The following is a 16,275-nucleotide window of genomic DNA, read 5'->3' on the forward strand; positions in this document are numbered from 1 at the left end:
TGCAAACCTGTGCTCTCTTGTCTTCTCCTGACTCCAAGCCAGCCACCTGTTCTCGTCCCTATCAATGGTGCCTCCATAAGTAGTTGGCACTTGTTCCTCTGACTCTCCCTGGTGTTTCTGACTCGGAATCAGTTTCTCAGCTAGTCCAGTGGGACTAATAAAGACTCTGCTGATTGTGTTTCAGGAGCAGATCCCTACCTGATTATCAAGTGTGAGAATCAAAAAGTTTGCTCTGCTGTCCAGCAAGACACTGTCAGTGCCATTTTTGACACACAAGCTCTTTTCTACAGAAAGAGGATTGAGCATCCCATTATTGTCCAGGTAAGGAAGGGAATCCCAGAGCCTTGCAGCAAAGTACATGCTCCCACAGGCAACCAGAGTAATGCTACTGCAGGGGAAACGGACAGGTCTATCCACAGCATCCGTGTGCAGCTATACAGCAATGCAAAGCAGCAGTGGGGGTTAAACAAATGTGACATTGATGGGCTAAAGGTCTGACATATGTTAACTGCTCCTTCACAAGATCAATACCCAGAACTGGGGCTGCTGAGGCAGAAGAATATGAGAATTACTGCTTCTCCTTAACAGCCCCATGGCTGAAGTAATTCAATTTATATTGATTCTCTTATATCCACCACCCAAAATAGTAACCATTAATAATACCTTGGCGTTACATAGCACTCAAAGGTGGTTAAACGCCTTCATCCCTACTTTATAGCTGAGGGAACTGCGGCATAGAAAAATGAAGGGATTTGCCCAAAGTCACTCACTGAATTAATGGCACAGCCAAGAACAGAGTCTCTTGACTCTCAGACATGTGGTCTGTATCAGCTAAACCACATGTCAACCTCTAAGTAAGAGGCATATCAGTGCTTAGAGAAGGCTATGCCAGTGTAGTTATGGGAGTGTGCCCTCAGTGAAATCTGTTACACTTGATAGTTGCCTAGTACCATAAGAATGTAAGAAAATGAAGTCTTTTTCTCTTCCTGGGTTGGATCAGTGCTTCTATAGGATTTTAAGAATAATCCATAACTCAATCCACTGCTATTAGAAAGGAATGGCAGAGAGGGAAGCTAGCCTTGCAGTGCTGTGAGAGCAGTTTACAAACAGTGAACATGTCTGACTATTCACTACACTATATCTAGAATTCCTCTGGCACAATTCTTCTCTGAGCTGAAAGGGATCTGCTCAGTTCACTATGAGCAAAAGGAAGCAGGTATCTCACAGCCCTCAGAATATAGTCAGGATATGAATTTAACCTAATAACACAGCTGATGGAAAGGGTCTCCTGTTTCCCAATCAGTATGGGCAGGACTGATCCTGGGGACAAGTCACTAACAGAAGTATAAACCTTCTGGATATCAGGCTAACACAACCCCCATCACCTCCATAACACTCAACACAAACTCCCACTTTTCCAGGTTGATTGAGGCAAAAATAGAGAAAAACACAGCTGAGTGCTTCACAGGCCGAGCCAGATGCATGGCCCAGTGAAGACTGCCATGTGCCACTGTGGCAACACAAATCAGCCTTAAAAGCACTTACATTGGCAATGGAGGATTCCCCCATATGGTGGTGTTTGAGCTGTCATAGAGATGCCCAAGCCCCTGCCCCCGAGCCTCTGGCGGAGGAGGTATGGCTAGGCCAAGGAGGCATGGCCAAGACTCCATGGCAGGAACAGCCCTTGGGGCCATAGGTAGCTGAGTAAAATGCAAGCAGCCTGGGGCCAGGAATGGGTTGTAGAGAAAAGTCGACAAGCTGATTAGCTGCAGGTCTTTATTGGTGATGAACCCAAACAGGCAGTTTCTATACCTCTTCTAGGTTACATATGAGGCCAAGCAAAATGCTGGGAGTTGTGTTTTCATCTCTTTATTTTACTAGTGTATGTAAATGAATATGCAAGTCAAGAACAGCCCTCAGGCTCTAGATAGTTAGCCAACTTTAGACACCCCCCACCCCCTGTTCCCCACTCCTGCTCCAGGGGGTTAATGTGAGTACCCCTTATCCACCATGAATGACCCTTTTCAGTGGAGTGTGACAGGAAGCACTGGCTGGGCTGCGGTTATTTCTGTTCCCTTGTAATTGTATGTCTAGGTCTGGAATAGCAACGTCTTGTGTGACCAGTTCCTTGGACAAGTGCTGCTGGCTGCACTCCCTGGTGACCCCAGAGAACCGCAGACTCTCCAGCTCCGGGGAAAAGGCAGCCGAGAAGCAGATGAAATGCCAGGTCACATCACCGTCAAGGTTGTTTCCAGTGACGACCTCATGGAGCTATGAATACCAGAGCCCCGCAGACCCAGACAAAGCTGTTGCCTCGCAGCAAGAACTCTTGTCTGTGCTTTCAGTGTGAACGACTCGGGAGCAAAGGTTTCCAGAAAGCCCCCTCTTGCGCAGTCTGACCATGTGGGGGCGGGGGGTGTGCAGGGGAGGGGGAGGTGGTTTTTTTTTTAAAGGAAAAAAAATATAATGCAGCAGCTATGGCAGGAGACAGGCCGATCTAAAACCAAACCGCCACCTCCCCATCCGCTCCAGCTGGGGGTGACGTTGCAGTAGATTGAGGTACACAATCCTACAGCGCAGCCCACTATTCCTGGAGGTTTCTAGCGCGCTGTTTTTGTTGTTGTCTGTTTCAGGGCGACAGGCTGGAAAGGCACTAATGTCCATGGTGCACAGGTGAGGGGATGGAGTGCAGGAGTTGGCCCCATGGCTAAATCCCTGCCCAGCCTTTGAAATGTTTCCCAGCACCCTGTCACTGGTGAGGGATTTGTCTGGGCTGCGGTTGGTTGAAATGAGTTACTTTTCATTTAATCCTACAATAATTTGTATTAACAGCACTTTTACTACTGCTAATCAGACATTACTATGCCTCAACTGAAACGTCATTGGTAGAACCGTCGGAGCAGTCATTCAAAATGCACAGAAGTGGAAACCTGGTGGAAGAAGAATCCCAGTGTTAAAATGATAGACCCAAACCCTGCAGTCCTTACTCAGGCATTGTAGCCAGTGGGAGTTTTGCCTGCATAAGGCTGCTGGATTAGACCCCATATTCCTTTTTCCTGAGCCATCTGAGCTCACAAGGTCAGGTTTCTGACCACAGGAAGACACGTGGAAATTCAGCAGTGGCTTGGATCTAGTACAAACTCTTAGTAATGAGATCCCATTTGCAGAGCAGAAGTGCTCTAATAAATGAGATGCTTTAAGAGAGGAATATCATTCTTATTAAACATGCAATTCACGTCCCCCTCCCCACCCCAAATGAGGATGTGCATAATGACAAATTGAATTGAGGAGGATACAATCCTCCCAGCTGCTGCGAGGGTTATGAATGAAAGGCAAAGCCATTGGGGGTTGGTTACTTGATTGCGTTCCTGAGTTTTGAATACACTGAGCGCTAATAAATACTTGTGTCAACCAAATATAATGCAGGGTAGGCACGACTAAGTGTTCCCACAGAGCAGGCCAAGGCACATGCTTCCTTTCAACCTGCGCCTACAGCACAACGGTGGGGTTCCCCAGAGCAGAATCCATTCCTATTGTCAAACTGTAGCAATTCCAGGTGTAGAATAATTTCACAATGAAATCCCCACCCTCAACCTTCGACTTCTTTTATTGCTGTTGCAAATTCTGAGCTTGAGCATGAAGCTCTAACCCTTCATTCAGACTGAGGTTGCATTTTTGGAAAATTTGAGTTTTGCACTCAGCTGGAGGCTAACCCAGGCATTCTTGTGGAGTTTAAGAGCTTGCAAAATGGTCCAGAACAGAATTACATGACTCTTTTTTGGCAAAATATTCTGAACATTTGTTCATGAGTTTCAGACCCACCTCTGCTGTGTGACAATGATTTTGCTGGTGTCCTGAGGTAGGAATGGAAACACACAAATGATACTGAGCAAGTTGGGAGCCATCTCTTTGGTTTTCTGTGTCAAATACTTGCATTCGGCTTAGGCCATAAATATTGTGCCTAAGCTGTGTTGCACGATGATAGCATGCGTCAGCTCAGAACTGCATGCCTGGATATTTCCGTTGTCTGTAAATTGATGTTTTTAACTTTGTTTTGATTGCACATCTAAAGTTAAGCTTTCCCATATAGCTTAGGCCCTGGTGAGCATCAGTGCCAGGGAGCCAATGTGCAGACACTACACAGTATCCTGACTCTGCATTAGGAACTGCTTGACTATGTTGGGCCTGATTCTTCTCACCCGCTATCTTATACCATTGTAACTCTACTGGCTTCAGTGGAGTTTACTCTTGATCTACACTAGTGTAAGCAACAGGAGAATCAGGCCATCCTGTATACTCTAATTAGGTAAGAGAGCAGAGGATCAACCATGCTGTCCTATCAGAGTAGTCTCACCAAGTCAGTGGAGTACAGCCAGTGTGAGATGAGTCTCATTTTTTCCAGTTTGACTTGTAGAAGATAACTGTGCCCTCCCAGGATTCAATGTACTAGATCTGTTTCAGCATTCAGTGCTACCAGCTTCCAGGCCCTGCGGCTTAAAGCCTGTCTTTCCCCTTTAGTTGCATCTCAGTGTGCACGCTTTCTTGCTATGAATATAGCCTCACTACTAACACTGTCCTGTCTCCCCTACTGGGCAATAGCCATTCGATACCCATGTATGTGTCTTGTGGCTGAATCCCATTCAAAGCATTGACAAATATGCCAAGTAGTCTTCACTCCTTCTTAAATACCGTGATCTCAAGCTCCCAGCCCCTTGTAGAAAATGGGCCAGATCCTCAGCCAGCATAGCACCATTGGCTTCAGTGTAGACGCATCGATTGACATCAGCTGAAGGCCTGGCCTAATACAGCCCCCTACATTTTCTAAGACAAAATTGAACCTAGCATGACATTATTGTGCTTTCTAGTATAGTTTACTGTGCTAGAAAGTATTGTGTGTAGCTTCACAGTTCCTTCCTCCTCACCCGATTTCCCCTGTGATTTCCTCCTAAGGCACTGGAAGTTTCTCTTAGACCACAGATGGAGAACGGCTTATTCCATGAAGCATGAGAACTGAATGTCCTTGTGACTTTACCTTCCTGGTGCAGCATCACTTGCTGTTCTTATTTATGGGAAAGTGTTTGAAACTAAAGCTGGTTGCTCAGTAATATGCTGTGGTAGCAAGTTTCCCAAGCTAACTACATATTATGTTAAGATGTATTCCTTTTGTCTGGTTTAAATTTGCTCATCACCCTATTGTTCTTCTGTTTATAAATACTAGTGCTTCCCACCTGGTAGTCTCAGGATTATTACATCTGAGTTCCTCTAACACATTTGCTTACTTTCCTCCCAACTCTAGGGGAAAATGGTGGTACGAAGCCTTTCCAACAGAGCTGTTCCCTCCAATACTGACAGGTTTCAGAGTAGCAGCCGTGTTAGTCTGTATTCGCAAAAAGAAAAGGAGTACTTGTGGCACCTTAGAGACTAACCAATTTATCTGAGCATAAGCTTTCGTGAGCTACAGCTCACTTCATCGGATGCATAAAGTGCATTGCTGGCTCATGATGGCATATATCACATTGGTAGATGTGCAAAGCCCGTTGCCAACTGTGCCCACATCTATTCAGGGGACACCATCATAGGGCCTAATCACATCACCCACACTATCAGAGGCTCATTCACCTGCACATCTACCAATGTGATTGATATATGCCATCATGTGCCAGCAATGCCCCTCTGCCATGTACATTGGGCAAACTGGACAGTCTCTACGTAAAAGTATAAATGGACACAAATCAGACGTCAAGAATTATAACGTTCATAAACCAGTCGGAGAACACTTCAATCTCTCTGGTCACTCGATTTCTGATCTCGAAGTGACTATCCTTCAACAAAAAAACTTCGAAAACAGACTCCAACGAGAGACTGCTGAATTGGAATTAATTTGCAAATTGGATACAATTAACTTAGGCTTGAATAGAGACTGGGAGTGGTTGAGTCATTATACTAAGTAAAACTATTTCCCCTTGTTTATTCCTCCTCCCCCTCCCTCCCCTCCACTGTTCCTCAGACGTTCTTGTTAACTCCTGGAAATGTGCTGGAAATGGCCCACCTTAATTATCACTTCAAAAGGTTTTTTCTTCCCCCACCCCACTCTCCTGCTGGGAATAGCTCATCTAAAGTGATCACTCTCCTTACAGTGTATATTTTTTCATGGTCTGTGTGTATATAAATCTCCTCACTGTATTTTCCACTTTATGCATCCGATGAAGTGAGCTGTAGCTCACGAAAGCTTATGCTCAAATAAATTGGTTAGTCTCTAAGGTGCCACAAGTACTCCTTTTCTTTTTCCCTCCAATACTGACGTTTTGGCCAGTGACTTGCACCTGACCAAATCAAAGCTAGAATTTCAGAGGCAGCTTCCTTTATGAAGGTCTGAACCCAATCCCACTGAAGTCAATGGAAAGAGACCCACTGACTTCAGTGGGCTTTGAAGCAGGTCCTACACCAGTATGGGCCTAATTTTTCAGAGGTGCTGAGCAACTCCAGAGGGAGCTGTGGATGCCCAGAACCCCAAATTAGAGGCCACTTCTGAAAAGGTGGGCGTTTAAATGAGATCAATTATACATATCACCATTGTGTTGAGTCCTCAGATGGGATTACCCTTGCTGGAAGAATGTTCAACTCTTGCACTGCTGTTTTTCATGCTCAAAGAGCATTTTGCAGAAATGGCACTTCTAAGTCTTGGAAAATACAGTCACATGATGTAAAATAAACATTTTTATCTTTATTGGTCCTATGTTCTTAGTGTCCTTCTACCTGGAGCCAGCAAAGGCAACCTTCATCTTGCCTTATGGTAAACTGGACTTTGGAAAGGAAATGTTTTCAGCACTTGACTTTGTCCATTACAGGAACATCTGCCCCAAGCACTGATGCCATCATCCCGGAGGGCTCTCTGTCTTCTAGGGAAGACAATTGCCATAGCAGCCTAGCTAGCAAATATCCACTAGAAAGGATACAACATGTACCTCCATCTAGTGCCAGTTCTGCATCCAGGGAAAGAAAAAGCAATTTAAAAAAGAATTTGCAAAAAGAAACCTTGCACTGTGGTAAACTGCTCCAGGGCTATGTGCTCAGACCATTTCAGGGGCAACAAGAGACTCTTTTTAGTGAGTAGCTTATAATTGAAATGTGGTTTGATTTGTGCTGAATACAGCAGAACCCCAAGTGTGCATAAGCTGTAGCTGCACCCTGCACTAGGGAATGTGGCAAATGACGCTCAGGAAGAAAGCAGAGCTCCGGGGAAAATGGACTCCAGGCCCCTCTGACTTGTGCCCATCCCATTCTGGCAAAGGGCTGCTTGGGCTGGAAGGGATAAGTGTCCACAATGACAATTTCCATTTTCATGGAGCCTTTCATTAGAGGCTCTCAGAGTGCTTGGCACAAATTGGTAAAGCTTGTTATTGCTATTGTACAGCGGAGGCCCAGATGGACCATGTGACTTGCACAAGGTCTCATAGTACATAAGTGGCAGAACAGGAATTTGGGCTCCTGCTTCCCTGCCCTATGCTCAAGACAGTAGTCCCTGCAGTCCAGTACACACCCTTCTACTCGGTGATGAGCCGCCAAAATCTTAACAACCGGTTCCGTCCTCACCCCACGAGGGGGTCGTGGCCCACCCCCACCCCCTGGGGACTCCTGCCCCATCCAACCCTCTGTGTTCCTTGATGCCCCCCTGGAGCCCTGCCCCATCCACCCCCCTCCCCTGCCCCCAGAACGGGGCAGGAGGGTCTTGTGGGCCACTGTAGTGGGTGCCCACCCAGCCCCTAAGAGCCAGAGGGACCTGCCGGGGGGCAAGGTGGGGAGTCCTGGCGGTGCTTACCTGGGGCAGCTCCCAGGAAGCATCCGGCAGGTCCCTCTGGCTCCTAGGGGCAGGGGAGCGTAGCTGGGGGCGGAGCGGCCACTCCCCCCACTGATCACATCAAAAGTGGCACCTTAGGCACCGACTCTGTGGCGCCTTAGGCCCCAGAGCACCCACCAGCAGCTCCCTGCCCCACGCCCGGCCCCAGCTCACCTTACCGCCACTCCGCCTCCTCCCCTGAATGCGCTGCCCCGCTCTGCTTCTCCGCCCCCCTCCCCCGTCTTCCCGCAAATCAGCTGTTCACGCGGGAAGCCCTGGAGGGTTGAGAACAGGCAGCGGCGTCGTGCTCAGGCCCAGGGAGGCGGAGGAGAGTTGGGGCAGGGAGCGGTTCCCCTGCGCACCCCCCCGGGTTACCAGCTGCAGCACGGGCGGCCCTTCTCGCACCCCCCTGGCCCCAGCTCGCCTCCACTCCGCCTCTGTCTCCCTGGGCCTGAGCGCGAAGCCGCCACTTGCTTCTCAGCCCCCCGGCTTCCCATGCGAACAGCGAGATTTGCAGGAAGCTGGGGGGGGCAGGGGCAGAGAAGCAGAGCAGGGCGGCACATTCAGGGGAAGAGGTGGAGCGGAGCTGAGCTGGGGCTGGGGCAGGGAGCTGCCGATGGGTGCTCTGCACCCACCAGATTTTCCCCATGGGTGCTCCAGCCCTGGACCACCCACGGAGTCGGTGCCTAAGGCGCCACTTTTGGCTGATTGTTAAATTTAGAAGCCCTTTTAGAACCGGTTGTCCCTTGTTATCCTTCTAAATTTAACAACCGGTTCTAGCGAACCGGCTCCAGCTCACCACTGCTTATACTATAATACTGCATCACCTTTCTCCATCCACGTGGCTAAGTCTCGGCTGTCTCTATTCTTCTTTCCCATCTCTGCCACTTTGTGGGCTCAGCTTCTGTAGCATGGCTACGTCTACTGGCAGGGTGAGGAAGCTGCAGGTGGATCAACGGTAGGAAATTGCTTTACTGAAAAGGCAGGTGGTGGCTGCATTATTAAGGCCCAATCCTACTGCGTGGAGTAGGACAACGATTTGCCCATTGGAGATATCCTATGGCTTCCCACAACTAGCCAATGTTACCCAAGGGATTGCACATTGTCTAGGGCTGCAGGAGCCAGGGAGTCTATTACTGGCTCTGCCACTGGCTTCCTGGGTAACCTTGGGCAAATCACTTCACCACTCTGTGTCTCAGTTTTTACCATCTGTAAAATGGGGATAATGCACCTTAGCTTCTTTGTAAAGGGCTTTGAGATCTCGTGTGTGGTCTTGGCTGCATTTCCAGGCTCAACATGTGGCAATGCCTCTCCCATGTACACATCCGCCTCGTTTCCTCATGGCCATACAAGCCTCAGTGATTTTTAGCCTTTCCTGGGGTAGGCAGGGACAGTTTGCACTCCACTTTCGCTAGACGAGCTATCCTAATGCTGGCATGCTAATTTAACCAACCCATCCCATGCTTCCACAAGGCCTCCCTGGGAGCGGGCCAACACCTCTCACTATTACAACAGAGCTCCCCCCTACACTCCCTCCTTGACAGCAACAGTTACCTTTTCAAATAGATTTGTGCAAATAGTGTCATGAGATGTAAAGCACTGGTCATGTGCCTGGTCTTGGACAATGCAAATTAAGCCAGTCCGAGCTCTCAAAGAGCTTACTGTCTAGTAGCCAAACAGCTATATTGGAGCCGTATAAGGGAGCCTCAAGGGGGGACCATTTCCCTAACACAGTTGTAATGAATCAACATATCCAGTGGGTGGCACTACTGCTCTACAGTTGGTTCTCTGAGAAACTTATTTAAGAAGACATCGGGCTTGTCTACACGTAAAATGTTACCTTGGCACTTCACTGGAGACATGGCCCCTACGCCAACAGGAGCATGGTGACCAGACAGCGCATGTGAAAAGATGGGACAGGGGGTGGGATGTAATAGGCACCTATATAAGAAAAAGGCCAAATATCAGGCCTGTCCCCAAAAAATGGGGACATCTGGTCACCCTACCTCCCCGCGAGGTGCGGTACTGGGTCTACAATGATGGCGGTGGCACCAAGGTGCTGGCCCACACTCAGAAGGGGCCCCACTGCCCGGACCATGTCCCACTCCCCCGGCCCCGGCTCTGCCTGCGCTCTGCCCTGAGGCCCCAGACACCGCTCACTCTTCTTTGTCCCCTCGCCGCCCCCTGGGTCTGGCCCCTGGGCATGGGGCATGGGGCCAGTGGGCATGGCTGGGCCGGGCAGGCTTTTGGGGCGGGGGTTGGTCATGTCCCAGGGGTCTGTCCCACGGCCTAGCACAGCTCTGACTCCGCGCGGTCTCTGCTGGCCATCACCTGTGGGGATCCCACCCACCTCCCCACGGCTGAGCCTCCCGGGACCAGTGCAGGGGCTGGACCGGTCCCTGCTCCCACTCTGGCCTGGCCGATCGGGCCACTCCCAAGGGACTGGCTCAATCCCTGACTGGCCCCAGCTGTGCTGCCGGCTCAGCTCAGCGGACACGGTCACCTCCCCGTGGGACTAGTGACTGTGGCTGGGGAGGCGGGGGCACAGGGCCAGGAGAAGTGGGTCTCTGGGGGAATCTGTGGGGCGGCACTGGGCAGTGCGGGGGGCAGTGGGGGATGGGGGAGATCTGTGTTCCTTGGGGTGCTGGGCAGTGTGTGTGGGGGGCTCTGTGTGGGCTACTCCTGGGGGGATGAAAACAGGTTCTTTCCCTCACTCACCCCCGCCCCCCGCAGATTTATTTGCTTCCCTGCAGAAGGTGACGGAAAAGTAAAGGGATGCCGGGAGTGGGGAATGCTGTTGGGGGAGCATTGCTCCCCCCAGACAGAGGAAAGGGGTGGGGGGCACACAGGATCACATGCCCCCGCTCCTCATTTCTGCAAGTGCAGAGCTGACTGGCTGAAAGAGGGTGCTGCTCAGCTCCGCTGACTTTGCAGGTGGCCGGCACTTTCTGTGGCCTCGTGCTGGGCGTGCGCCCCTTCTGTACAACAGAGCGTGCCTTTTGGGGCAGGGGCACGCTGGGGCTGGGGGAAAGGCACGGGATGGGGAAGGAGCATGGGATGGGGATGAGAAGGCGAGAGGCAAAGCAGAGGAAGGAGGCAAGCGGGAGCCCGGCATGTGGCATCCCCTTGGCAGCAGCTGGGACTCCCCCATTAAGCAGGCCCATCAAACCCCCACACCCTGACAAGCCCACTCCGCCTCCCCTGCACCTGGATTCCCCCCCCCCAACACACACACTGAGCGCCCCACACCTAGACTCCCCCTGCTGAGCCCCCAACCACCTTCACCTGGACCCTTCTGCAGTATCCCATTGCCCAACCCCCCTCCAGCAACAAGTCTATGTGCAGATCCCCCCACTGAGCCGTCCACAGCCAGATTGTTCCACACAGACCCCCTCTTACTGCCATCTGGAGCCACCTCTGTACTTAGCCCCTGCTGCCAGGCTGAGGCCCTCTGTACTTAGCTCCTGCTGCCAGGCTGAGCCTGCTCACCCACACCTGGTGCATGTGGCACGGAGGGGCAGGGCCCCGGGTATTTCTGGGGCAGGTCCAGCCCTGGCACTGTCTCAGGGTCTGGTGCAGCCTCATTGCCATCTCATTGAACCGGGGCAAAGGTGATCTGCCACCAACATGCAGCCAGTGGCCTGTGCTTCCCACTGTCATGCTGGAGCCTCCATATTTATTTATTGACAAATAACATTTGCAGAATTTTAAAACATTGTGCGTAGAATTTTTAATGTTTTTGGTGCAGCATTCCCTCAGGAATATTAGGTGCTGAGCACTTGTGGTGGGGGGCACTGGGCAGGGCATGTGGTGTGCAGGGTGCTGTGCAGTTCTGGGGACCAGCTAGGGGCGGGGGATGTGTCTCTGGGCAAGGGGGTACTGGGCATAGCAAGTCCAGGGGGGTGCTGGGCATACGAGTCATTGGGGGATGGGTGCTGGGCATAGGGAATCTATGTGGGAGGTCTCTGGGCAAGAATGCACGTGGCATTGGGGGGTGCTGGGCATGGGTGGACGGGGGGCACTGGGGTGGTGTGACATGGCGTGGGCCTGCCTCCCGAGGGGAAGGGGCACGCTGGCACCTCAGGGATGGGTGGGCCAGTTTACATATGGCAGTTGTGGGTTTGTAAACAGTGCCCTCATGCTGGCTGCACAGAGCAGGGCCACCCCTGCACCATTGCCCCCAGCCAGTAGGGTTACCATATTTTCCTGGACATGTCTGGCTTTTTAGTTCTTAAATAGCCATCCCAGAGGAATTTTTAAATATCTAAAAACGTCCAGGAAAATAGGGACGTATGGTAATCCTAGATGGGAGCTGCCGGAGCCGTGGAGCGGGGCTTGCAGGCACCGGCAGTGTGCAGAGAGCCCACTGCCATGCCCCGCCCTGATCCTAGGAGCCAGAGGGACCTGCGGCAGGAGGGATGAGTAGGCGAGCGGGGAGCGGAGGGGTTGGTGAAGAAATGAGCAGTGAGGGAGCCAGTGGCTGGCTGGCTGGCGGGCGGGCAGGCGGGAGGGTAAGGAGGCAAGGGGCGGGCGGGAGGGTGAGGTGGCAGGTGGCAGGCGGGCAGGGTGAGGAGGCGGGCAGGTGTGGGGGGTGAAAAGGCCAGCGGCGGGCAGCCGGGGTTGAAGAGGTGAGCGGCGAGGGAGCCAGCAGCAGGCGGGTGGGGGCTGAGGAGGTAAGCGATGAGCCAGCAGCAGGTGGGAGTTCTCAGGGCGGGCATGGGGGTTTCTGGCAGGGGAGTGAGGAGGCGAGCAGCAGGTGGGAGGAGGCGAGCGGTGGGTAGGGGACTGAGGAGGGATGCAGCAAGCCAGCGGCGGGCCAGGGGGTGAGGAGGGGTGCGGTGGCAGGGCCGAGTGGGGAGGGGGGCGGGACCTGGGGAGAGAGGGGTGCGGAGCGTGGGAGGAGCAGGGTAGACTGTGGGCGGGGCTGACAGCACCCCAATGTGGAGTGTCCTCTTTTTTGAATGTTCAAATATGGTAACCCTACCAGCCAGTCCCTCACTCCAGTGACCGCCACCGCCCTCCAACACACATACACCCCATACCCCATTGCTCCCATGGGGGGGCCCACAAATGTGTTTGGTGCTGGGCCCACACAAGGTTAATCTGGTCTTGGTGAGGTGATAGCATGGGCACTGGAAGAATTTTTCTGCAGCCCTAGTGCTGGTCTACATTGTGGGTTAGCTAGGTGTAGCTATGTCACTTGGGTTGGGGGGGTGGATTGTAGCTATACTGATGCAAAAGCCTGGTGTGGAATAGGCCTCCATTTAGTATTTTGCAGTGGCGTTGCAGTCGTGTTGGTCCCAGTATGGTCATGAAAACCAAGATAGGGGTGAGGTAATAGCTTTCATGAGCACCAACTTCTGTTGGTGAAAGAGGCATGCTGTGAAGCCACAAAGCACACTTTTTGCATTCTGTAATGTCCTGTCATCTTTCTTTGCAAACCAAAAAATCCCTGCTTGGTAGCATCGGCCCTGTAGCAGTGTGACATTCACTCCACCCAAAACATGGTTGCTGGAATGGTCACATGAATCCCCCCCACCCCTTTAGTCTTGCAACATATAGCTTGGCCCCGCTAATCATGGGCAAGCACTAAAGTTTGCACAAACCAGAGAGGTGTGGGTTGGCAAATCAGTTTGCTTGTGAGGCTGCTGTACCGTACGGAAGTGTTTCATTGCCAGTAATGGTACCTGCTACATTCAGCAGCATAGCTGGTGTGTTGTACTTGGCTGGACCTACTGTATTTGACAGCAATCCAGCATGTAACACAGCCACTGAAATTGGCCCCCCTACTTCACTTCCATTTGCTGGAGACCTGCGGTGTGACGTGTTGTGGGCAAAGGAGGAAAGTCATGGCTGTCCCCAGCGCTGAGCTATGTGGGCCAGGATGCTGAAATGTGGGGTAGGAACCACTGGCTTTTCTGTGGCTCAAGTTGTTTTCCTGGCTGGCTCTAGGTGTAACGTGTCCAGGCATGCTGGGGGGGTGTCAGTTCCCTTGTGGTGTAAATTGCACGGCCTTGAGTGCCATTTTGTTGGCTTTATCTTGGTGTACATGAGGGCAAAATATGGAGCCAGTCAATGATGTTCAGTGTCGACTTTCACGGTGCCCTTTGGCCTTAGCTCACCCAACCTGTTGCTAACGTCACAATAAGCACTCCTCCATCTGACTGACTGCCATGTACCCTGACTGCACCCAAATCAACCCCTCCTCCTTGCTGCCCCCCCCCCCAGCAACATGCACCCCAGCAACTCTGCCAACTGGAAATCCTCTCACTAGCACTTGCGTCCCCCGCCCACTGCCCTTAGGCCAGCCCTTCCTATGACCCTGCCTCAAAAAGGATTCCAACTGCCCCCCCAATCCCTATAGAGCCGTGTTCCATTGGCACCCCCTGCTGACTGCGTCTACCATGCCAAGCCCCAGGTCCCCAGACAACACGCTGGCACATCTTCGGCAAAATGCCCTGCTCACAAGCTGCTGGCCCTTATAACACAGCTAGTTTCCAGGTGGCTATGAATAGAAAACAGGTGCGTTAAGCCTTGGCAGATGCTACCTTGTAAAATACCCACTGAACTGCTCACCTTAATGTTAGAAGAAGTGAGGTGGGGAACATACTGGAAATATGGGGTTACCCCACAGCAGGCTTGAGTCCACTGATTGCCCGGCGCATCTTATGCTATTAAGCTCACAATTAACAATCCACTCCTGACTCAAGGACACAGGCGTGTAGAGCACAGGACATGCTCGCTGTTTCATCAGCTGTGTGCACCAGCCTCCAAGGCAAATCACCACCGTCTGTTTGACATGAGCCTCTCACAGAATCTGGCATACAAATGATTGGCAGCACTTGACATTTGTAAGACAGGCTCAAAGGGCCACATTCTGCCCTTACGTGCACTGTTCCAGGGTTGGCCACGTTTAGCTAGCCGTTGCAGACATTAGCCTCACAATACCCCTGAGAATTGGGGGGACTTATAGGCTTCCAGTTTTAATGATGGAGGTTGAACGCAGAGAGAATAAGGCCGGATTTAGAAAGGCATCTAGCTGCCTAAAGTTGCAAAGTGGCACCTAATGGGAGTCATAAACATCACCTAAACAAGATAGGGGCTTAACTCACTTAGGAGCTTTTGAAAGCCCACTTGGCATGTCTTTAGGCACTTCAATACAATTTGTATATCTGGCCCTAAATAAGTGACTTGGTCAAGGTCACCCTGAAAGGCTGAGGCAGAGTCAGGCACTGACACAGGGCTCCTGAATTTCAGTGCACTGCCTGCCTCGTGCCATGGCTCATAAGATGAAAAAACCCTATCATAGCTAAGGCTGTAACTTGTTTCTGTCCATTCAGCACCATGGTAGCTGATGTTGGTTATCTGAAATGCGAACCTAGGCTCTATATGATGTTATGTCAAACATTAAACTGCATGTAAGGCAAGGTCAAGACAGATGTGAGTGCCCGGAGTCTGATTGCCTCATTTGGTAGATGCTCACTTCACTATGACTGGCATGCTGTCAGAGAGAGACACGGTGGGTGAGGTAATAGCTTTTATTGGCCCAACTTCTGTTGGTGAGAGAGAGAAGCTTTCAAGCTACACAGAGTTCTTCAGGTCAGACCTAAAGCATTCTCACCCATAGGAGTGGGTCCACTAAAAGCTTTTCCCTCACCCACCTTGTCGCTAATATCCTGGGACCACTACATTGCATGCTGTAAAACAGTTTCAGTGCTTTTTGGCATCTTAGTGGCAGGGCAGGTCTGCTAGTTTTAAGGTTGCCCAACATTTCCCATTATAAGTCCCTGTTTTCAATTCTTAAGTTTGCCAAACATTAACAGTTTGGACTGAAATTTTTACATGCCAGGTAGCTGCCGCAGCAAAATTTCAGTTAGAACAATTCAGGTGTTTCTGAGGAGGCTAGTGAAAAATATGTGATTTTGTCCATCTTTGCTTTGAGAATCTCTAGTGCCCACCTCCACCCCTTCCCCACCCCTTCCGCCCTACCCCCACTTACTTTGGAGCAGGAACTTGAAATTTGTTGGGGGGGGGCAGTGTTTCTGTCAGAAATGCCATCCTCATGAAAATCCATCCAACTATACATATAAACCTTTCAAAAATTACAGTTTGTGCACGCTCAGTGGAGATGACTTAGATTTTCACCCCTAACTTCCCTGAGGGTTCCATCGCACTTGGCATGTTCCAGCCTGGGGCAACTGTCCCTGCAATTGCAGCTCTGGCCTGCTGTGGGCCAATCTATGTCTACCTGAACTGCTAGCAGGAAGACTGTCTCTCCTTTGCACTCAATGCCATCCATGCTGGGCCCAGACAGCATGGAATAGGAAGCTGTCTGAGTCACTTGTAGAGAAGACAGGAGGCAGAACTGCAGGGGGAAGTGGATTGGGACAAAAAGCCTGGAGAGGGGAATGTGGGTAGGCTTGGGGGGGAGCAAGATG

The 16,275-nt window shown here is 51.2% G+C and overlaps 1 protein-coding gene across 2 annotated transcripts in view; it reads left to right on the top strand.

The window, feature by feature from the left end:
- The window catches only part of CAPN6 (calpain 6), an 82,000-nt gene extending 79,605 nt beyond the window's left edge, over positions 1-2,395 (top strand). For both annotated transcript variants that reach the window (XM_073358847.1, XM_073358848.1), the window contains exons 12-13: positions 185-321; positions 2,095-2,395. In XM_073358847.1, the coding sequence (XP_073214948.1) occupies positions 185-321; positions 2,095-2,277 (320 nt within the window). In that variant the 3' untranslated portion in view covers positions 2,278-2,395. The remainder of the gene's footprint in view (positions 1-184; positions 322-2,094) is intronic.
- The last annotated feature ends 13,880 nt before the right edge of the window (positions 2,396-16,275 follow it).

This window comes from Lepidochelys kempii, chromosome 9 (assembly GCF_965140265.1).
Source record: "Lepidochelys kempii isolate rLepKem1 chromosome 9, rLepKem1.hap2, whole genome shotgun sequence".
Taxonomy (NCBI): domain Eukaryota; kingdom Metazoa; phylum Chordata; order Testudines; family Cheloniidae; genus Lepidochelys; species Lepidochelys kempii.